Here is a 24,753-nt window from a genome sequence, read left to right as displayed (position 1 = left end):
GGAGAGGGATAAAAGGGCAAGATGTTTACGCCCTTTGAGTATTATATACAAAAAACATTGATACATTAATCATAAAACACTAGTGCTTAATTTAAAAAAAAAGAATTTTTATTTGGTCCACTGGAACCTGAGATTGAAATATTAAAACATACATATTTATACACATATTCACAACAATACCCCCAAAAAAGGATCTATAAAGTATTATATCACATTTTTCAGCAATAGGCTCCTGTTTGTTATTGTGACTACTGGTTTAAAAGTTGATTTTGTGTTTTTTTTCCTTAATAATATAGTTTGGTACCTGTACAAAGTCAGATGACTGTGGGCTCTTTAAACTAGCAGCAGGGGGTGCCACTGAAATATGTTTATAGGGGGTGGGAGGGGACTGAAGGACATCAGCAAGAGCCAAATTGACAATGAGGCAGAAGACAAAAAAGGTAAATATAAAAGTGCACCTTGCCCCATCACAATAGCCTGCAAATTGATTCCAATAAATTAAATTGCACAGCTGCTCAGTGCAAATATTAAAAGGGATGATCATTGTACAGGTGTATGTTTCTTTGGGGGTGGGGGGTAACATATTTACAGCTGATTAACATCACAGGAACATTTAACATGTTGTTTAAAAAATCATAATTGATGACAGTTGTAAAAATGGCAAAAATGTATCTAAAAAAAAATGAGCCACAGTCACTAGTGCCGTTTTGTGGATTTCAAGTATGTTTAAAAAAATCTGCCTGTGGTTATTCAACCGTACCAATTCGACTCAATGACTAAAAAAAATAATTTCAAGTACTTATATAATCATATGTGAAGTAACTGTTGGGTAGATCATTTTTTTCCTCATTCAAGCTGCCCCAAAAAATACATTTGAGGCATATAAACCTAGATGTTAAGTAGGGTACATACAGAGTGACGGTCAGGACGGATTCAAGTCTTTTCTGATTTTGAAATCAAAGACTTCAGATTCAAAACATTTCTGGCACATCTGTAAGATGAGCTTGAGCAATTCAACTGATCTTTAACGTAAGCTTCACCTCTGCCATGGTAATTTAGTAGGATCTCTACATCTCATTTTTCATTTCACTCTTGGGTGCTTTTGAGACTAAGTCAACTTTACCAGTTCCTCTCTCACTAGACACTGTGGTGCCTGTTTGGCTTCCCAAACTGTCAATTCATTTTGTTATGTTGTTTGAAGTGTACTATGTCATAAGTAATGGGAAAATAGGCCATTTAAATCTTAATCTGAAAAAAAATGGGAATCCCTACCCCTGTCTTGAAAGGTTAAATAGGAATACAATGTTTGTCTCCTTAAAATGGAAAAAGAAAAAAAATACCATACTTATAATTGCAGTTATAATGCTATTTGCTATGGAGTTGTTGCACTATGGTTGCCATGGAAGATGTTGTTTAAACAAATGATCCATTTTTGATTAAAATGATTCGGCAACATGTGAAATATGTTGGAAATCAGCTATAAAAACCACAGGATGGCAGCAAAGTACTTCTTCCTGTAGTTAGGCAAGGCTACAACCATTAAATCCCTTTTATTACCAATATTGTTTGAACTTATTCACTGCCATTGATGGCAAGAAACGTCCAATCTATTTAATATAGGAGAGCCGACAGCAACTAATCTATGCCAGCCTCTACCAGTTCAAACCGATTTGAAGTCTCTCACTGTAGGCAGCCACTGAGTTAATTTTGGACATATATACTCAAAAATCGACTTATAGGCAATATAGATGGGCTTCACGGTATATTCCATTATAAATGACACACGGTTGGTCCTGAGTTAGCGACAGTTAACGTGAATTTTTCTAAGACCTTCAAACATGCACCAAAAAACCTATAGGGATGAAACATATAAGACTCATACTCTATCTGCATGGTGAAAATATTGTTTAAAAAGGTAGGTTTGGCTTAATAAGTACCCTATTGTCATTGGGTTGATATACAGTAACTGTCCCTCAGTCCTCTCCTTGGTTGCTTTACTGAGTGGGCGGAAAGTGAAGGGAAAAAGTCTTGTAAATGGCTCAGTAGTTAGAGCACTGGGAATCCATATACAGCGCTTGTACCGCACACATTTTGACAATTGCGTCTGGTCCGTGGGGCTTGAGGGCTGTCGCGTCCGCCCTCGTCCATCCTGAGGGGCCCAGAAGAAAGCTTCAGTGTTGATGAATACATTCAGATCCGCGTCATTCCACATCTTTGTATGTGTTTTCGTCGCCGCCAGTGCTGCTCGCCTAGCGTTCCAGTGGTCTGACCGTTCATCGGATAAGTGCGCCACGTCGAATGATGGTCATAGAGGCCTGGGTCGGTGCAGGCCGTCAATATCCGGCATGAGCTGGGGGCTGTGGGTGGCCTTGGTGGGCGTCCAGTCGCCTAGGGAGGCCTGTGTGGCTTTACGGTGAGCCAGGCGGTGTGTGATGGAGAAGCCGGCGTTTCCTTCCAGCTGGGAGAGTACAACCAGCACCTGCCTGCAGGAAGAGATAGATTACTCCAAATTATTATGCACCGCATTCTTTAAAGGGGTTGAAAAGAACTTGGAAGTTGTCACTATGCATGCTTTCTGTAATAGGGATGGTATTAATCACAAGTGTCTTTATGGCTGTGTTTTCTTTCTCTTTTTGTTGTTGTTCCTCAAATAAAAGGCATTTTTGTTCATTTTTCTAACTTCTACAGTCAAAATGATGTAAAACTAATATGAAAAACAATCATGTGCTTATCTACAATAACACAATTAGCCACACTAGTGCATTACATTGTGTATTATTACACTGAAGTGTATTAACTATTTGGCTGCCACAGATATTGTGACTGATCATCCCAATTAAGATGGAATGAACATATATTTTTTAACCTCAACATAATGTGGCTACTTAATAGTTTGCCGCGTATTATTCTCTCTGTGAAGCTATAATTTTCAAGACCTAAAAGTAAGGATATAGCACAATAATACTGTGGAGGTGAATAATAAAAAAGAGCTCGGCCATCACTTTCCTATTACAAGATAAGAACTACAATAGAGAAAAAACTTTGACATTTAACAGCTGCCTTTTATATGGGTCATAACTCTCCTAGAGAACATGCCATATAACATGCGACTCTACCAGTGAATCATTTGCCGGCATGCAGCCTAAATTCAAAAGAGGATTAATAAGGTGTCAAGCAGCTCCACTGTGCTCATTTTTGTCCTGCATTGTTCTTTAAAAGCAAGTACCTTTCAAAGGGAAGCGGCCTAACCTCAAAACATAAAACGCTGCTTCCCTTTTTTGCTGCACCTGTCAATAAAAGACACTACTTTATGTTTTTTTTTTATACCGGTGTAAAGGTGGTACGCTGTCGATGGTCTTAAGGCTGCCACGTGTTGACACCACGTTGAAGCTGTCTGTGCAATCGCAGGAGACGTGGAGGTAGTATTTGGGGTGACGGTTTTCAACCACCACAATGAGTCCGGCCCAGCCATGCGTCAAATAGTAGCACGTCATTCCCTCACGGCCCTGTAAAGACAGAATCAGGGTTAAAAGTGGCTCACATAATCATAATAAATCTAAATATACATACAGAACTATTTCAGGCAATGCACATTAATTATTATCATATACATAAGTCACCTATGCATGGTATTCCAAAGTATAGGAGAAAAAAGGAATCCTACAGGTTTTATAACCTCGCTGTCCCAGAAAATCTATTTGAATGCATCCAATTACTGGCATGCGTGCAGTGCTTGACAAACTCAAGAGTGCTGGGCCCACCTAGTGCGTCATGAGATGAATGATCTGACAGAGAACGTCACTTTTCTTTTTTTTTAAAGCCATGTCATTAAAAAGGAATAGCGACTGTGAAAATGTATGTGGAAATAAGAGTGGTGTGCTTTCATTCATTTTGGCAACATGGTATTTATATAGACGAAGGAAGACAAGCACCTCATGTCTTTCGCCTTTATTTTCCGTCAGTTGGATGATGGCGTCTGCCAGTGTGGTGGCAGCTGCTTCAACTTGCTCTACCATCACCTGTCTGGAGCTGTAGATGGCAAGGATGTAGCCGGGAAAGTCGTGACTGGGTCGTCGTTGGGCTCCAGTGGTTGGACTGGAGACTGGAGAACAATGATTAGATGCAATAGATTTTAAACATTATATCATAACAAACATGCAAAACTTACTGGGCGTAGGTGGTCCTCCTGAGCCGTTCACGTTCATCTGCCAGTGGTTAAAAGCGCAACACACAACGGCGTACTCCCCCGGCTCCAGCATGACATCACAGCCAACAAACTTCTTCACCGCTCGCTTGCTGTGCGCCAACAGACGGCCTAGGGTCAGCTTATTGCTGCTTCCGAAGGAAGCTCGGAACACCATGATGCACAAGTCCAGAAGATGACTGTCTGCCGTGTCTGAGCGTCTGACAAATGAGGAGTGGGACATTATGAGTCTTAATTGTTATTGTTGTCTATTTATAATTGTTTCTAAAATGTGGTTTTACCTGCTTCCCTCCTGGAAAAGAGCAAACTCCAGCGCTGTCCTCTCTAGTACGGTAAGGGACATGACGGTCACCGGCCCACTGGCCTTACTCGGGAAGCATCCCTGGAGTCGTACCTCCTGCCAGTCCGAGTGGATCTTACAAATATCCACCGAGTCAAAATACCTGCAGAGAAGACACTGTAGCTCATATCGAGGTATCAAGACCAATTGTGATGTCTTTCATCACCCCTATTTTCCCCTTTGGAGTCACAAGGATTCCTGATTTCATTGCAAAGGCGAGAGATTATGTGGCTGAGAGAAATCAGGCAAAAAGACAGATGGGGTCCTCTGGGCCAAACACATTTTTCAGGTGGAGTTGTTCAAAGAGGACAGCTGCCTCGGCCCTCCCGGACTTATTGCAACTACTATTTTTCCTGACAGGAGCATGAATAACAGACTCAAACACACTGGCCTCAATTGACGCAGTGCAGTTGTACTCTACAGCAAAGTAAAACACAGTAAAGTAATTCTTGGGTCAAATGACTCTCTCTGACATTAATTAATTACACAAATAATTGTTTTTCTCTCGACCATTCATTGACATTGCAATGGAAACCAACGAGTTCAGATATTGAAAGCATAAAATAACTATTACAGATTATCCAGAATAAGAATGTTGGCCACCTTCTAGTCCAGTGGTTTGATTGGTTGATAACTGTGATGCATTATAATAGGCAAAAATCAGCCTTGATAGTCTCCAGATTATTAACAATTGCAGTAAGAACCAATGATAAATAAATGGATATCTGGATTTTACAGTCTTAATGTAACTGTACTTGTAACTACTTGTGTTGTTAAAAAAAAAAAAAAAAACAAGAGTACCCAGTGTGACACTTTTGGAATGAAGCCATTTTCTGCATGTTGACACAAGCGTGTTGTTCAATTTGATGCCAAAACCAGATGGTGAGTAAAATCCACAGAGGCATGAGATTACTAAACGCTTCGTCACATGACGCATGTCCATCACGGTGGACTCAGATGACATTTAGAGAGTCCCTTCCCACGATATCTTCTAACAAAAGCATTGACATTTGAAAGTGCTTATGTCGAGTGCATCTTTTCCTCAGATGAAGCGTCGTCCCCAGCTGGAAATTCATGCATTTTACATTTGTGAACAGCTGTACGTCTGGAATGAAGACAACGTGTGTGTTTGGCAGCCTCGCCGTCACCGTTATTGGCATCAAAATATCAGCACAAGCGTCACACTGCTGAGTGCGGTGATTGACTGTGGTGCAGAGTGCAAACATCACAGCGTGAAGCCATGATAACTTAAGTGCTGACAAATATCCTGTTATGAGATGAAGGTTCATGAAATGCAATAACTTATAAGAGCCACTAGGAGGTATTGCGGGAAGCTGAAAGTGATGATAGGTTGGTTAAGGGAAGGAAGGATGGAATTGCAGACGCTGAACTGCACTCAGTGGAGTGTAGACCTCGGCCAAGGTCCAACAGTCAGAACAAACAGTACCCTAACCTTCAGACTACATTTCCTCATTATATTCCAATTCATTCTCTTATCTGTAAAGTCACACTCTGTGCTTAACACATTCATTGCCAACAGTTTTCAGAACAGACAACCTTTCACTGCCTTTCTATCTAGCCAATGACCCACAGCATTTTATGCTATATAATTGTAGAATAGACTCCCTTGTTTCAACAGGAACAATAATACAATTTCCTACTTTGAGTATACTTGCCAAAAACTACCGCTTACTTGATGAAGTCTGTATACTCCATCCAGAAGACACCCTCTCCGCTACCATGAGGCATAAGATCGTGACGCAGGTTCTGGGGCCAGTCCGTCCACTCGTCCGACCAGCTACCATTCCATGAGAAGCGACCCCATGGGTTACGAAGTCTCAACAACCTAAAAAAAGCATAATATTGATAAAGTTTTTCAGAAAAAAATCTTAGCTTGTACTTGTACCTGCAAAAATTAACTATGTGCACATGACAATGTAAGTGATAACATGTTTTTTTTAACAATCAACACAGTTCCAAAATATAATGAAAAAAGCACAGGGTTTCTCCAGCTCTTTGGAAAATCTGTGGGTGAACAGTCATTCAAAAATCTGATTTTTGTGTCCCCTGGCTTCATGCAAAAGGGGGCTCCATGGCATTTAGGATCAAGTGCTGCTACGCCACTAGCTTTATGGAAGGAAATGAAATTGTATCTCTCTTGAGAAACGATATCTAATTTTTTTTAAGCTACTCTCGACTTACTCCCACCGATAGAAGCTGGCATTGTGTTTTATCGGCGTGACCCCCTCCCAACCTCCACCCATCATGGCATCAAAGGGAGCACAGTGTAGTAAAGTGCACACCTGCTCTCTATTTGTAAGTGGCCCTCCGCCATTTACACAAGAACAGCATATTCACAGAAAAGATGTCTTTGATGATCCATTTCTAAACTAGATATTATGATAAATTATTAATATACGATATATGTAGGCCAAGACAAGATTAAAGACTGTTAGTGCTCAAAATTACTTAAAAGATTTGTACAAAGCCATTTGTAATGATGGAACATGCGTCAACCTTTTGTTCTGGGGATCAAATTCCATTAATATTTATTTTTAAATAGAAAGTGATACCCCTTTTTCATGCCTCCGCTAAACTGCAGTATTTAAAGCATCACTTTTACATTGTAGCAACAAGATTAATCAGTACCTGTATCCTTGAACATCTCGTACATCCAAAACGGAGTAGGCATGGCGAGGTCTCAAACCCAAAGACTCATAAACTGCATCGTCCACCTTCATGTTGCCTCCTCCACAAGAGGCGCCCATCAGAAACCTGCACAAGAACAACCGTTAGATGTCAGCATATCTTTTTCAAAAAATGCATTCATCTTGGAGGATGCAAAAGCTAAGGTCGATGGATCAGATGGAAAAAAATACTATTCCACTTTGTTGATGAACTCCCTCCATTTTGCCAACACTTTCATGACAGGACGCTTTGATTTATTAAAATATACTGCGACTTGTCTGACAGATGGGCGGCAGACTGGCTGCAGAAGACTGAGCAACTTTGGGGTGCTGCTACTTTGTACATGCGCATATCAAAGAGGCAATAACAAGAACTCTGAGGAAAACCTGTTCAAAAATTGGAAACAAACTCTTTTTTTTTATTGTGTGATATTTTATATTGTGGTTGCATTTAATCTCATCTGACTGAAAAGCCAAATTTATTACAATTTTACATCAAGTCATATAATTCTTAAAGGTTTCATATCTACTGATCTCTGGCAGGGGACAGAAGAAAATACTGGTATTTCTCCCTATATACATTAAAATTAGGTGATCTAATTGGTTTGAATTATATAAAACCTAAACATTCGTCTTACCCAGCTTCTTTGGAGCTAAGCATCTTAGCCCAGATCAGGTCTGTATCAATGGGCTCCTCGCGTGGGTTGGTGGAGCTGACCTGCAGCATTAGGGAATCGCAGGGGGCCCCAGTCAATGTGGCCAAGCCTTCAATGGCACGCCCCGCCTGCAAGGCAAAGTATGAGCCGTGTAGTTTGGCCAGGGCCTTCTCAATAAGCGCCACCCACAGCTGCTTCCTTTGGGCCTGGAAAGACCACACACAGTGTTACATTCACATGTCACTTTATGGTCTTGAAAAGAGGCACAGTGCATTTGAAAGGAGATGTTGCAGTAGTGTGTCTTTTGTGATAATCTACAGCTAATTTACGAAAATGAGAAGGATGGGGTTAGATGTAGAAACATTTTGTTGGCATGACTAACACCCAAAGTGAGTTGGAAGACTGAATATGCCTGCAAAACCAATAGAATGTGTCCACATATCATGTTGAAAGATAGTCAAACACATTCAAATGACTTGAAATAAAAATCAAATGAGTGTGAATGAATTATTTTGCAACACAAGCAAACTTGTGTCCCACGGGTTGTATTTGACGAGGAAATTAATCAACTGCCTTGTTTGTGGATGATCCTAAATTGAGTAAACAGGCACTTGCAACGCAGCTTCATTAAGTCATAAATTTGATCGAGACAAACACTTCTAAATAACAATGTAATTGTGTTGTTTGCTATTGAATAAATCAAATGCCCTACAATTCAATAATATATTAGATCTCAGTATGAGCACCATGAATATAAATAAGAGGAACATAGTAGAATTGTATTCCTATCATACTGCTGAGTAATCAAAACAGGTATTAAATACACTATTTATTTTTAATCTACAAAATCTTAATCTTTTGTCCATTTAAGGATCTGTATTTTAAAAATATATATATTTCCATAGAAGTACCATATGTGTACTACTTGAGCAAAAACTCCAAGTAACATTGTAACAATTGAGAAATAGTAGTACAGATCATTTATGCATAACACTACCTTCTACTTTACATACTTTTGAGGCACACTACCCCTCAGAATAACAAGGTATTGAAAAAATGCGACAGAATATAAAAAGATACTGTTCAATACATTTGTAGCACCGCCACAAACAAGCGGGCCACATTTTACCGAGACCCAGCAGGCAGTAAAAACCATCATTAATAATACACATGATTAATGTTACATAACGTGTGATGGTACATTAACAGTCACATTCATGTTTGGCTGCCTTTAGGGGTCACAATCTGGCACGACTGTGCTATAAAAAGTTCTTCAGAAGGTGACCACCCCGCCTCTATCCTTCCTTCTTTATTAGCCACTGTGAGCTTGAACAAGGACAAACACGAGAGCAAGTGTAACTAAAAGCCTGGCAGTCTTTTCCTCGCCTAGTGTTGTATATACCGTCATTAGTGTAAACAAACCTGGGAGAAGAGGAGGAAACCGTAGTCGTCACATGGCAGCATGTCATCTACCAGCACCGTCGTCCATGTCCCGTCTTTACATAAGCGGACTTGGTAGGCTCCCTCTGTGCAAATAGTCCTGGTGATCATTACCCTCTCTACTAACTCGGGACGCTCAGCCAGAACAGCCAGAGCACTGAGAAACCTAAAGGAAGACATACATTTATTTACATCATATATTCCATTGTTATTGTCCATGCTCACCATTATAGATAGCTAGAATACACATTTAAATCTACAAATTCATTTTAATATTGTCTTCAATCATATTTTGGCGATATAAAACTTTATTATATACACTATAACGTACATAAAGGCTGAGAAAATCGATAAAAAGCAGTATTTAATAACTAAGCTTATTTCACATATCGATCATTTCTCATTTAGGACCAAGATACTATCATTAAAGTTAGTCTTAAATGAGAATAACTATATTGCATCTTTAAAATTGCATTTTTTTTTAGAATGTGCCATTGAAAGACTGTATATTTAATAAAAAAATAAATACAAATTGAAAATCAATATTGTCTAGCCCTAGTTACTATGCTGTCAGCTTATATTACTGATGTTTTCATCAACATGAGTGGTTGGCACATCCCTACTCTAGTTCTATTGGTTGGCTGCCTGGTTGTTTGCTGGTTTATTAGGACAACTGTGTGTGCGTGCATGTGTGTGCATCTGTGCGTATTTGCGTGTGTGTGTGTGTGTGGATTGGGAGTGGGATATCGAGAGGAAGAATTTGGGTTACATCCTGTTGAGAGTGAGAGGATTTGGCTGCAGAGAAGCTTGTTTTTGATAAGCTGTGTGTATGCTGCTGATGGAACTTCTATTGGTCAACTTTGTGACGATCTTGCACCATGATCTGAACAATTTCCTTTTTCTCACAGGATAAATACTATATATTATTTAACTATTCTATATTCAACACCCCAATCTCCTCTATCTATCTCCAACACTGAATTAAGTGCATGTGAAATGTTTTGCAAAGTCAAACAAGATAATAGACCAATCTCTGTCTTTTAAACTTCATTGACCAGAGCAGAATTTATTACCTCTCTATAATGCTGTCTAGACTTACTTGCCTACAGCTGTGATACTATGCCCATTTCCATTTATAACACATAAATAAGGGGAATAAAACCCATAAAAATATGTTGCATTGTAATTTACAAAAAGAGCTAATTTTTATTTGAAGGAGGATCATTTATTGCAGTACTTAACTAGGAAAAGTGGACCAAATTGCAGTTCTTGTTAGAAATGGGTCATTATTGTTAGCATCCATTTTTTTTTATGCACAGTGCATATTGCAATCATGGCCCGAGAAGCTTCCTACTTTCTTATGATGTGTTCTGACAGCTCACCAGCAATTTCCAAGCAGCCCTTGAAGGATGTCAGAAGGTCGTGGCGTGCGGAAAACGGACCATTTGACGCTTCGGTCTTTAAAGTTGCTGCACTTGATCTCGTGAGGGCGGAGCCACTTTTTAATTCGCTGTTGGACGCTGTCACCCTCGGGGAAACCGACCGATCGAGGTCCTGGGGGGAAGCTGTCGTCCACAAAGTTCACCGTGTTCTAAATGAGGGCGAAGAAGGACATAGTATTAGTTGGGAAAGGAGACAAGAACATGAGTAGAGAAGTAGAGAAATGCTTGCTTTAAAATAAGACACAGAATATAGAAGGTGTCTCAAATGAAGCTTGGTCTCTACTAATCACACAGCCCAATTACGGACAACATGATATTAGATCTGACACACTACCTCCTCATCTAAAATCCCTTTGTACAGCAACACACACACACACTGGTTTCCTATTTGTGGTGTGACAAGGTAACTCGGCGATGTTTGTTGTGATACTGGCAGGGGATACAGTGGGCCTCTAGCTGGTAGCTCCAAGTGCATCAAATTGATTCTTCCCTGTCAGTCCCTGCTCATAATTCAATTCTGTTGCCTTGATGCCACAATAGTGACCACACAAGAGTCCCTACCTCACCACCATTGCTGACATCCAAGGTGACAATGTAGTGCAAAAAGGTCAACGTTCACCTCTTTATGCACAACCCCATGAACTTTAGCTTTGGTGTTTTATGGAGGCATGTGCCAATCTGGATTTACTACCATAGTGTGAAGGAAGAAGAGACTTCAGCCCTTGACTTCAAAACACAAAAAGTGTTTTCAAACAGACAATCAGCTTAATCTTTTGAGGGTACTTTGGATTGAGTTAAAATTGAGTTAGAATTCACTTGCAAGAGAGTTTTTATTTTACAGCAATGGTGTCTAAGATGTTGCAATGTCTTCCGAGCACGAGTCCATGTCTCCTTAACAGTGGACACATGCCAGGATGCAAAACGTAGACTGATTACACGCTGACAGCTCCCAGCAGACTCAAAATTGGCAGGCATACAAAACTTCTTTTTAGACAGAGGTGAGCTTGTAGCCAAATATCATAGGTGGCGTAGACAATCTGTTTATCTTCTGAAACATGCCAACAAGAATGTATCGAGGCAGATTTCACAGCGTCACACTTATTTAACGCAAAACAAAAGGGTGCCCTCAACACCCTGGCAAAAAAAAGCATACGTGCTACGAGAAGAAAACGGATGTTAACAGTCACAACAAAGAATGTTTGCAGATAGTCAAAGTTTAGCCAGAAATTTGGCCGATAAACTCGCTTCAAAAGGTATTATTCTATTATCTGGTTATTTAGGGATTATTTAGAGTATTATTCTTTATTACCATGGCAACCCTGATTCATACAACCTGTCAGTCATGAGAGATATACTGATTTTTTCCAGGGTTGGCTGCAGTTACTGTCAAACCATTTGTCCCAGACTAAAATGACTATAAATGACTATGTTTTTGGGTTACATGCTTAAATGCATTTGTCTGGTATGTTGGTATTGTTTCATATTTTATTAATCTCATGGTGGTTTTTGGGGCTTCCCATTAATCATGTCTTGAGAGAAATAGATAAACTCTCAAACGTCAAAAATGGAAGAGCTCCAGATGATGCTGTTAGTGATTACGTTCACCATAGGGGAGCAGATCATTTCTGCTCTGCACTCAAGCTCCGCGGATATAAATAGACCAGCCCAGTGTTTGGCTTAGAATGTTCACACATATGCAGTCAGCCGCGAAAACATTGTGACACTGGGACAGGTTGAGTATAGTGGTGGTGGAGCAATCACTTGAATGTCAGTCTTATAATGGATGAAGATGAGAGGAAAGAGTGTATGAGTGCTCTCGTGTTGCTTCCTTGAACAGCAATGTAGCCATGAATAATGTACAATAAAAGTTATCGCATGCTATTGTGTGGCGTATAATTGAAACGCACAGTTTGGGGCGTCAGCGTTTCAACTAGTTTAGCATGTCGCACGTTAGTAGTCTTGACAGTTTCAAACAGTGGCAAAGATGCATTGTATCACAGATGGTAATTAACACTTTAAGCAGATGTTTTAAATAATTATTGAGGAGGTGAGAACATGTCATTGGTGAAAAAAAGGTTTAAAAAACCATGCAATTTGAGGGGAATTCAGTTGATAGGCAACAATCAATAAAACGTAATAATTGTAATTGTAATAATAGTTGATCTAGATTTTCTTACCTCCCTGCAGAAGCTGACAATATTCTCCCATAGTTCCTTGGCTTCACCCTCATCATTACGCCGGCGAGCCTCAACATGCATGCTCTCTCTCCTTTTCAGGGGTTTTATTACCTTCCGAAGGGTGAGATATTGTTGGGGTGTATGGCATGCTGCACAGTTCTTGGCTTTAATGTCATTGAGCAGCGTACATGCTGGGCAACTCCACTGCCCAGGCCTCTCCTGGAGGCTGGATGAGATAGACGAAGACGAGGAGGAAACAGAAGTGAAGGCTGAAGATGAGGAAGAAAACCCTCTGCTCTGTTTCCTTGTTTTATGTCCTGTAGCAGATGAGGAAGAGGTTTGTGTGCAAGAGCATGCTGTGCCAAGCCCAGATGGTACCTGTCCACAATGTGTACAGCAGCGAGGCAAGGATGCCTGTTGCTCCTGAAAGCCATGCAGCTTTGACGATCCACAAGCAGAGCACTTTGGTGCACCTGTGGGGTTGCGCAGGGTGCATTTACAGCAGGCCCAGGTGCTGAAATCTGGGCTAGAAGGGCTAGCCGGTGTGAAGCGTACCGTCTCGCAACCTAAATCGATTAAGTCAGCGCCGACCCGTGATGATCTACACGTTTCACATTTAGACGAGCCACTTGGGTTAGGTATAGAGCAGGCTGGGCACTTCCAAGAGGGGGCTCCTGAGGAAGGGTGATGGGAAGCCTGGGGATTTTTCACAGGGTCTTCTTCTTCTAATATACTGAGGCGCTTACTTGGGTATGTGGGCTCTTGGGGTTGGGCATGTTTGGGTTTGGCAGGTCTCTGAGGACCAGGCTGGGGGAGTACACTCGCACTTGAAGGAGATGTGGGGCTTGGAGTGTTAGTGCCTTGATTTGGTGGTCGCCCTGTTGGTGGCACCTCTCTTCTACTTCGTGGCACAGGGTTATTCTGGAGGGAGGAAAAAGACGTGAATGTAGAAGACGGTACATGAGGGGGTTCTTGGGGTTCGCAGGGAGGAGCTGGAGGTGAATCATCAGTTAGGTCGATGATTAGAGGGGCAGCTCCTGCTGAGGGCACAGGGAATCCTAGTACTGGAGTGCGGACTTCCGGTACCACCAGCGCCTCAGGGGGGATTTTGGGCAAGGATAGTTTTCTGGGTCCACCACAAGCTAAGCATGACAATGCGACTGGTGTGTTGAGAAGCGTACAGCGAGGGCAAGCCCAGCCTGCATGCTGGTGTTCCAGGAGAGCAACTTCCCCGTTGCTTTCTGACCGTCTTAACATGTCCTCTTTAACCGGAACCTGCCCTTGAGGTTCTGAATGCACTGCGGGTGTGATAATAGGAGTTGGGGCTTCTGCAGTAGGCGCAGGTGGGAGACCGTTTGAGGTGGCAGCAATGGTTGTGATGGCAGGTGCAGGTGTGATGGCTGATGGCCCAAAGCCGCAGACAGAACAGGCTCTCGATCCCTGAGGATTATTAAGGGTACAGCGAGGGCAAGCCCAACGGTGCTCCTCGCTACTGCTCAGGCGAAGAATCTGATTAAGGTCAGGTTTCTGGCGAGGCGCCTCACAGATCGAACAGCGAGGCGCTCCCCCGACATTTAAGAAGGTGCAGCGTCCGCATGACCACTCACTGCCTCGCACTGCGGCTGCCATGGAGCCAGGGGAGTGAGAGTGGCTGTAAAAAAACAAACAAACAAAAAACTGTTAGAATAAATTCACGTTTCAACAAATATTTTGCAATCTGCATTTACCATCATTTGATCATATTGTTAATAAGATAGGAGGATATATTTCCCACCTATAGTGGTACAATGACCAGGCAGTACCTTTAAACTTAGAAAAAAATTTACCTTTTTGATCCCCCAAAAATTGGTAATAATCTTCCGCAGACAAATATTACCTTGTGTAACCTTTATTTCCTACAGCTTATTAGGTAAAACTGAAATTGCTCAATTGAAGGCACTTTTTGTGGAAAAAAAGTAAGAGGAAATGAAAGCTTTGGATGACGGAGGCATGACTAAAATAAACTATCAAGAGACAGAATACTTGGAAGATAATGGTGATTATCTGAAAAAAAAGTCAGCATAAACCATTTCAGACAATATGACACAGACCCAGGCAAAATGAGAAAGTAAAAATGGAGTGTGAGAGGGAAAGATTGCCTTGCTCGAGGGAGAAAAAATTAAATCTCTTTCCGGAGGGCACCGAGGGCAGTAAATCCATACACAAAGGATGTATGATTAGAACCAAGAAATGCAGCAGAGAGAGCTGAAGGTAGAGGAGAGGAGACAGGAATTGCCTCACAATGATAATGGTCAAAGTCTGCCTTTTTTTCTCCACATACACTTTGCAACTCAGACAAAACTCTCCAATCAGGTTATTCGAGTGCATCTTTCTTATTGACCCTTAACACATTATGCAAGCTTAAGAGCAGGAATGAACATGTATTTGGTTGTTTTGTCTTAATAGAAGTCGCTGTCACTCAAACTCCTCATGTGTGAACACTGACACAGACAAGGCATTGCGTCTATGAAGTGCTAAGAGCTTGAGCAATCTTGTGTTCTTTACTTTTGTCCCAAGAGTAAAGGCGTTGTCTGCAGTATGATGACATAATCTCTTCATATTCAAGGTTATCTTTTGTATGTCTGATGTAGCTAGATGTCAATGTAAAATAGAATTGAGTGTATTGGTATAGCTACACTAATGGTAAATTCACCAGCTAAATCTGGCACTGAAATATAAATTCCGGTGCCCTCAATTTGAACACCCCCTAAGAAATACTTTCAAAGGGAACAATTCAACACTTAAATGAATACCTGAAGAGAAATAAAGGAAATATGTCTTCAGCAAAAAAGGAAGAGGTCACATGCCTCAATTCCAATTTCTGGGTGATGATTGCATGGGAACATTTCATTTTTTTTTCTTTGAATTGCACCTGACTGTCTTCTATACACAGACATGTGTCTGATTCTATTTCTAAATAGAGCATAGTCACAAGATTATATTTTGTGCAGAAGCTAGTTTTCGAAGTCAGCTTTTTCCCCTTTAAAAGTACAGAAGAACAAGTACATTATGTCCGAAGCCCTTAATGGGTTATTTATTCTCCTGTCATCTCCTGACGTCAGCAGTAAAGCAGCAGGAAATATTGGACTATATATTTTCTCTGATTCAACATTTATCAAGATGATTATATAAATGTTGTGTTTGTGGTTCTTTAGTACGCTACCAGTGAAAATCAATTATGGCGTATTTGTGTAATGCTTCCGAGCACACTGAGATGCTTCAAGCAAATATTTTTCCCTGGTCTCATTTTTCTTGGCCAATGGAATAGAATTGATGACATGGCAAGCTATTCACTGTCTGTCGTTCTACAAGGACGAGGACCAGCCATGACAACCAGAGACAGTCTCTCCTCATGTTTGATGACAGCTACTTCCCAGTGGCCATTTTCATAACTGTCAATCTGTTTCATAAAGTTAGAGTGCAAAGTCATGGTGTCGGCCACAAGGCAACTTTGTCAAAACAATTGATTTGGTTAGCAATGGAATTGATGGGTGGAAAATTATAATTTGTCTCTGTGCAGCATGGTATCAAGAGCTCATAGGACTTTCCCAACGAGATGTGATCCTCTTGAGGATTTTCAAAACATCTCACTTAATTACCTCATTATATTCTAAAGCAAGCTTCCACCGATAAGGGGACATCTAGCGCCATAAATGTCAGAATCCTAGGCCTTCCATTAAAAGAAATGCATAAGACTGACCCGGGATCCCAAGACACTGCGCAAAAAAAAAAGAAGCCCATTGAGTCCAGTGTTCCACTCACTCATAAGTGTGTGCACCAAAAGACAGACCCATACTAGCACCTTTTCTCCTTGGCCCTGTTCAGTCAAGCTGCTCTAAAAGTGCCCACTTCAGCTCCTCAGTTGCTTGGTGTCGCAGACCCGGGCACAGAGCCAAGAGCTTACAGTGGAGCGAAAGCATGAGAGATAGAACTCCACCTTTAAAATAATGATCTTTGTGCAATGAGAATTTCAATGCAAACTAGCCTATATATAGTCTGAATACATCATCAGTGCATGAATGACCCTTATATATAAATCTTCACTAGCTATAGGGCAATAATGTATCCTAAATTTTGACTCTGAGGAAAAAGTGCAAGCTCCAAAGCTCAGATAAAAAGCTGAAAATGTGTTGAGAGTTCAAAGCTCTCTCCAGACTACAAATACAGGGAAAAGAATCGAGGGTGAATGATGGGTAAGTGAGGCCGGGCGCAAAGGCTGCTTGCTGATTGTGTGTACGTCAGTGTACTGATGGCTCCTTGGATTCACTCTGCATACAGAACTCTACCGTGAGATTAAGTAAGCCCCAGTCTTGCCAGCTTCTCCCCACCTCACTGTGAGACATTTGGCCTTTGTGCGACAGTCATTAGCACTGCCTTTCCAAGCTTGGCTCAGGGCCCATTGCCCTAGGGGAGAAGCCCTGCTTGCTCCTTTAAAAAGGCTTTTTATTTTATTAATTTAACACAAAATCCAGCACCGTCCTGAAAATGGACTCTTTCATGTTTGATTATATTAACGCCGTAAGTACTCACGCTTAAGTGATGAATTGCTTGAGGAAAGCACCATAAAGTTTGAGAGCTTTAAAGTATTTTAAGTAATTATAGAAAAAAACAAGAACACATTAGAGTGCATACTTCTTAAACTTCAGTTTGAAATTGTATGTGATTAAATGAGTCAGAGAAGTAAAAGTTTGGGGTAGTATAATGTGATTCCAATAAAATGACAACTACCCATATAGTATAGCATGGCAAAAAATATATATATTCCTGTTTGCACACGTCGTTTTAGGCCAACTGCAATCAAATCAGTCATAAAACCTGGCAAGGAGTACCTATCATATTATAGAAGTCACTCTCCCATACAAGTTAAAACAAAGTCCTCTTCACCAGCAAAGTATCTTGTGTAACAACTTTTCTGTATGAGTCAGGTTTGCACATTTCTAAATTAACTGGAAGAGTTCTCTCAACCAGAAGGCTGTTCTTGCATGAGTAATAGGACTTAGTCAGCTCTGTCAGTAGTCCAAAATCAAAACAGAAATTATGGGACACAACTGCAAGTGCAACGTGTAGGAGGCAAGACTCTAGATACAAATGTCAGATAATTTTGTACCATTACATATTGTGATGTGACAAACCATAATTCCAACATTCTATTAAGGTATAATGTATGAGAAAACAAGGACACCATTATTCAAATTACATCATGACGAGGCTTTACATAATAGCTTAATAGCATAATACTTTAAATAATAAATTACAAGTACAATGTTCTGAAACAGTACATCTCTTACTGCACTTATTGATTTATACCGCATTGACAAATCTGCACACAAACACTAAGCCCATAGATTCTCTAACCTAATTAACCACTAAAAGGGTTTTTCTAACTATCTCCCGTGCGAATAACTATTTTTGAAATCCGAGCAGGAAAAGGGCGAAGGAGAAACAACTCTGGCCGGTGACCTCCAGTTCTGCCCTCGGTGAATATTTCATGACCAGTGCTCATTTTAGCCAAGTGAATATGTCAGCGATGGAGACAGCTTGGGATATTTGAATATTTACAGAGAGGAAACTGTCTGACTGTGTTTTAGTGCACTATAGCAAAAATCTAGCACAAGCAGGAAGCTGACAAGAAACACAAGGATTACAGGAAGAAGTGACGATACAGCAGCAGAACAGTGTCCTTGGTTTCAAGGATGCAAGCCATCTCTTCCCCTGATGCCTTTGGAGACAAAGCCACCAAAGCAAGAACTGTATCAATGGCTTTTAACATTCTCAGCAGGAATAATGCTGACACACCAAGTAAAGAACTTCTCAGAAGGGAAATAGTTCACACAAGGATGATTTTATAACAACTGAAATCTAAAGAAAGCTCACATTTATTGATTTAACATCCCTAAACCCTGACCTAAATGATCCCCTAGATCCTTGCAATTGAATAGGAGCAAAAGAATCAGCAATAATCCACCCGAGTCTTGCAGGACAACCACTAAGCCAAGAAGGACCATATGATGCATGTCAAATAGGTTCTAGAGCTTGAGGAGCATCATCTCTTTAAAACACATTAAAAATAAAATAGAAGAAAACCGACTAAGGGATGGCTAGTAGCCATACTGCTCCAGTCAACTGTTGGACTATTTTAATCCAATTAAAAAGGATAGGAAAGCCTATAGAGTAGAGGAGCAATAAATGCAATCATCCATCATCCTGAGAGAGAACCGTCACTAGGATCGACTATATGGAGAAAAAATAGTGACTTTTGTAGCTCGGGGTTTTCAGTCATTATAATTCACAATGGCTTAAATGCATGCTCCTCCTTATGCATATATAATTCTTCCAATCCACACATTTTTCCCATAACTCAATGAGCCACTAAAAAAAAAAAAAAACACTACTATCTTACTCAAAAATAAAGCCATTTCTCGACAGACAAATAAAGCTGAGAACACTGTCCCATGAAAATATACTCAATAATAAAATACACAAGTCAGGCTTACTAAAAGCAGAGGTGTTGTTTCAATATTTTACGGTCTGTCACAGTTATGCAAAGCTTGCCTAACAATATGAAGCGGGCACTGCATTGTGTAGTCAGCATTGTTAGAAGAGTGTGCACTGTTGTCATTTCTTTAGATTGTAATTCTGTTGCACAATGGTAGATTTATTTTTGCAATTAAGACATGCTTATCTTTTTTATAGTACTGTACACATCTAATGTAGATGCCTGTTAGATGATAAAAAGACATTGACAACGTGGAGTTAAACAACTAAAGCCATGGCAGCTTTCAGTATTAAATAGAAAGAAACTTGTCGGTGAGCAGTTTGTGTTAGGAATGATGAAAGCCCAACCAGGCAACTAATGCTGAATAAATAATGGAATGCATTGTGGGGTAATGTGATCAGGTTCTCTGAATATCAATAACAAACAAAAAAAGGAGCAATTTACTCTAAGTAACTCTGCAATGACACTAATGTTTTATAGGCTGTTGATATTTAATACCTATTCTTGCTGTACTTGACACGATGTAAAAAAGCTAAACTAATACATTGGAAATACTATTCCTTAGAGGTTGGTTGGTTAAATCACAAGATTAAATGCTTGTAATAAGTGCAAACCAAGGAGCTTGAACACTACTGACAGATAGGCTGACCACCAATTTCCCCAAGGTAACATTCTAAAAGCAGGGTAATATACAGTTCCAAATCAAAACATATATTTTTCAATTAAACCTTTCCTTTTTTTTGGAAGCCACCACTATTGAAGCAGTTAAACACCACTGAGTACAAAGTAGATGCCCAACTGGGAATGAAACTAGTTTTTTTCTCTAGTTCCTAGTTATTCAAGTCTAAGAAATCATCTGCAAGCTTGGATCAATTCTTTTTACATTGCAATTGATTCACAACATCTCAAGGGAGAAGAGCATTTCATTTTTTAACTTTTCCAACATTGTGTAATCATGCAATACAAATTTCTATTGTTTATATCTTTATTTTAATATGTAGGCCCCAAACATGGGCCAGAATTGTTGCCTGGGTATTTAAGAATGTTGATTCTTTGTGGAATTTTTCATTAACTGCCCAAAATGAGTGAAGAAAGAAGGCAGGAGTAATTCAGTGCTTAATAAAAGCTCATATTTTAATCGACCGCCCTTGGGGTTGTTTTCACTGGGTTCAAAACAGTCAAATCAATCACCTCTCAGGGAGAAACCAGCATCACCAATGCCAAAACAGTCCATAATATGCAGCTGTGTTGTCAAGGCCAAGGTTAGAATTTTGGTTTACACATCCAGCTCAGCCACAATAGAGTTTACAATATAAAAACAAGATGAAAATACAGGCTCCGATTTTAAGTTGATCCTAAGTGGTGAGGTTACAAAACTATGTAAGTTGTGAATAACTACTATCTAACCAAATGGACATGAGAAAAATATTTCAGAATACTGTTGGGCAATTGATTTTTTTCTAGGCCACAGTGCACAAAATCAGCTCATGTTATACTATTGATAAATAAGAGAGACTGGAATAAAGTAGTTTTGTTAGTGGGTTGAGTGCTGGTCAGTACATTTTAGTAAGACTTAAATATACTTAATACAATCTAAATAAGGAATAATTGAAAAGGTCATCTTTTTCCCAAGTCAATTGGTCTCAAAGACACCCAATACCGATATTGACTTTCCAAGAGGTTTGATGACCTTGGTGAGGCAGTATTTTAGTTCATATAAGATAGCTGAATGTTGAAGATGATATATAAGATGATTGTTATATAAACTATAACAATAACAAGCACTGTTATTCCATTGTAAGATAACATTCCAGTTCCCAGATTCTCTTGACCTTGTTGGCTCTTACCTGCGCACTCGGTGAGGCCGTGGAGGCGGTTGCTGTTGCTGCTGTTGACGTGAGATGAAAGTGGTACCCCAAACTGGGCTGCTATGACTAGTCCTGAGCCACCCAACAGGCGGCGAAGATGGATAGTTTCGAAAACCATGATCGGACTCTGTCTCTGCAGTGAGGGACGAGGCCGAGCTCCCCATCATCGCAGTGAAGGTGACAATAAATTCAAAAAGCGGGTGCCAAAACCACCTTGTTTTTGCAATGAAGACGTTTCCGATATTAACAACAAGCCTTCATTAAAGTTCTTTGACCAGTGAATCAGTCATTCTTTGGGAGATTTCCTCACAGCAATGCTTTCCAACTGGCAGCCTTGTTGACTTTAGCCTATCCTCAACAGTGCCAATTTTAATTCTTCTTGCATACCTTCGGACATGCCTGGCCAGTCTATGCAGGCTCATACTTGGTCCTTATTTACAAGAAATAGTCTGTTTTTACTGTCAACGATACAAAGAAATATCAAGTTCACCAAGGCCATCAACATTAGACTGGTGTTCCACGCAGATAGTTGCAAACAATCAATAGTAGGATGGATCTTGAATTACATCCAGTAAGAGAGAATCAATGTGCTGCATTTTCTGGGGAGGGTGTTGGCAAAACTACAAGCATGCTAATTTTCTAAAATCTCATCTTTCAGACATGCGGTCTGGATAACAGCTGGAAAGAAGTAGAACCCCCTCTCAGGCCACAGCTGCACATTATCTATGGGTCTAATACTAATGGGAAATGTTTTCCCATGCTTAAGGTATTTAGGAACTCCACCCAAAAGAAAGTTATGATTACATAACAACTAGAAGAGAAAAAAAACTGTTTTAATTAAACGAACTACAACACAAAATGGGTATATTTATTCTAAAAATCTAATCTCAAACCCGAATGACATTCCAAATTTCTTTCCCAACCCATTGTCAAACCAGTTATGCCTATAAATACTTTAGGACCGGTTTCCATCATGAGAAAGTGCATTTCAAAAACCGTCAAGCGATAAGAAACCGCATTTGCTTGCATGAAGAAGAGTAAAACAAGTGTCATAAACCAAGTGCAGATGCTGTCATGACAGCTACACTAAAATCCAGGATCACATAAACATTTGCCAGCATAAACACACAAGCTCACTTTTCACATTTCAAGCATGCTTGTGCTCTCTTCCCTCAATAGTACAGTAGAGATGCCACTTAGCGCTTCTATTTTACATGCATCTGACACGCACCCTGAAGAAAACGTACTAACCCACCAACTGACAAGTCAAATGGTAAAAAATCTCCCACTGGATCTCATTTGAGAAGCGATTTTTTTCCTTGTAGAGACATTCACGGGCTTCATAGGCTAACATTGAATGTCTTTTTGCAAGCAGGCATGCTGTCTCCGGTCTCTCTGATTCTCCTTGGATGCAGCAGTATCACTTCTTCTCTTCCACGGGTATATCAAATGGCTGCATTAGGGTGGGTCCTATATAAACACTTGTGTAGTCCCCTTGTATTTCTCTGTGTCTTGCCACATCATTTAATTCCCACCACGCCGACGACAAGAGCGCAGTGAGCGCGGATGCGCTCTCCTCCTCACAGCGGATTACTGAGTGAGAAATGCGCATGCGTAGCATGCCGACCGGCAAAGTGAAATTGGGAGGCAGGGAATTTTAATAAATCCCACTGTTGACGTTTTAGATAATATAAAGAATATGCAGATGTGGTATACAATGTAGGCTTAACTGAAGAAGAAGTCCTAAGTTATTTATTTTATTTCTTAAATAGACACAGGGTACATTTTAATAGATATTCAGGATCTATTCTGACAGACATTCATAAAAAAAATATGAATACATACCTACATAAATAAATTAGATGCATTGGTGTCCATTTTTTGTGAAATGCTGATAGAAATTACCTTGCTTTAAATTCTCATTGCAATGTCACCCATGACAAACTTGCTGTAAAATATTTGGATTGTCCTATTCATACCTACATAAAAAAAAACAATTGTCAATCACTCCATCTACAGCACGTTATGAATCACGATCAAGACAAGAGTGTTTTTTTTAAGCCCACCAATGGGTTAACACGAAGATGGTGGTGACCACGCTCCTCATCACCACTCAGCTGTCCCTTCACATTACCGAGATAAGCCTTCAAACTTTCCCTCTTGCCTCTTTCTTCCACTTCATTTCACTTTGTTGACCTCATTCCTAATCTCTCAAGTTCCTTTGCTGAATTTGTTGTTCCCCACATTTAAAAATAAATAAATAAATAATGTTCAGAATAAAACACAAGAACATAACATGACTCACATATTTGACGGAACATCTCTGTTGCATGGAAGTCAGCTTGTTAATGATTTGTCTTTTAGGCGAAGGCAGACTTATTTGACAGCAACACTACTCGGTTTCGCAGACAAAAATGGTTGTGCGTCACGTACGAGTATGACTAGCTCCTTTATCAAATGTGTTTGTGCCTCTAACCTGTTTATCTGGTACATCCACTCCCATGGTTTTGTCATATAATACAAAAAACGGATTGTAATATGGTTTGGCTTGCTGTTTTCTATGAGCCAAACAATAAAATATTCTTAGAGGAACATAATAAAATTGCAATTCTGAGAATAGTCAAATTTGAATCATAGAAGAATTAAATGGACATACTTCTTGTCATTAGCAGAAAAAAAGGGGTTAAAAGTTATAATTTCACAAGTGTAATGTTTCCGTGACCTGGAAACAAATGGCAATTGTTATGCTAATGACTTTGCACTGTTAAGAGAAAAAAAATCATTATGCAGCAAAAATGAATTTCTCCCATGAGTTATTTTGCAGTAATGGGGCGAAATGCTAAAGCACTAAAATACCACTAATGACTACTAATCCACGATGCCTCTTGAAACTACAGGACATAGTCATCTACATTACATTATTTTTTTATAAAATTTTGTAGACTTATAGTCTTTTAAACAAGGAAGCAAGGTCAGATTTGAGGAGTCAACTTCCACTATTACCATTCATTCCTATGGCCGTTTTTTTTTCAGGAAGCCTTAACTCTAATATATTACTAACATAATAAAACCTGTAACTGTAACTCTTTGTCCGTGTCCCCTAGCTGACGACCACCTGTCCCTCTGGATACAGCAGCTGTGTGTACGATGTCCACATACAGGGACAGGGAGGTTGTATTTCAGATGTATTCCCTTGTGATGGAGGCTGATTTCACGCCACAGTGTAGGCTGTAACTTGGAACATGATGCACAAAACACCTGCCGAAGAACTTCCTTCTGGCTTCAGGAACAACGTGGACCACTAGGAAAATTAGGCCACCGAAAGCAAGAACAGGACGATCTAGGGTTGGTCTGAAAAATCGTGGCTGTTTAGCTCGCCCAATTGTGTTGTCAAGCACTATAAC

The 24,753-nt window shown here is 40.1% G+C and overlaps 1 protein-coding gene across 1 annotated transcript; it reads right to left on the bottom strand.

The window, feature by feature from the left end:
* Window positions 1–90: 90 nt before the first annotated feature.
* capn15 (calpain 15) lies at window positions 91–22,970 on the bottom strand. The gene is made up of 12 exons (XM_077739037.1): window positions 21,329–22,970; window positions 12,947–14,597; window positions 10,710–10,918; window positions 9,310–9,493; window positions 7,870–8,093; window positions 7,194–7,319; window positions 6,238–6,390; window positions 4,486–4,647; window positions 4,169–4,404; window positions 3,933–4,102; window positions 3,328–3,506; window positions 91–2,483 (listed from the first exon to the last, which is right to left on the bottom strand). Exons 1-12 carry the CDS (start codon window positions 21,514–21,516, stop codon window positions 2,306–2,308), a joined length of 3,660 nt encoding a protein of 1,219 aa, XP_077595163.1. The 5' UTR covers window positions 21,517–22,970; the 3' UTR covers window positions 91–2,305.
* Between the last annotated feature and the right edge of the window lie 1,783 nt (window positions 22,971–24,753).

This window comes from Stigmatopora nigra, chromosome 18, assembly GCF_051989575.1.
Source record: "Stigmatopora nigra isolate UIUO_SnigA chromosome 18, RoL_Snig_1.1, whole genome shotgun sequence".
In the NCBI taxonomy this organism is placed as follows: Eukaryota; Metazoa; Chordata; class Actinopteri; order Syngnathiformes; family Syngnathidae; genus Stigmatopora; species Stigmatopora nigra.
This window is presented reverse-complemented; position numbering and strand designations above follow the sequence as displayed.

Coding starts and splice junctions, on each gene's coding strand:
- capn15 (XM_077739037.1), bottom strand. CDS start 21,516: ATGATGGGGAGCTCGGCCTCGTCCCTCACTGCAGAGACAGAGTCCGAT. Junction 6,391..7,193: donor CGAGATGTTCAAGGATACAG/GTACTGATTAAT, acceptor TGCTTTTTTTAG/GTTGTTGAGACTTCGTAACC. Junction 4,103..4,168: donor AGGAGGACCACCTACGCCCA/GTAAGTTTTGCA, acceptor ATTGTTCTCCAG/TCTCCAGTCCAACCACTGGA.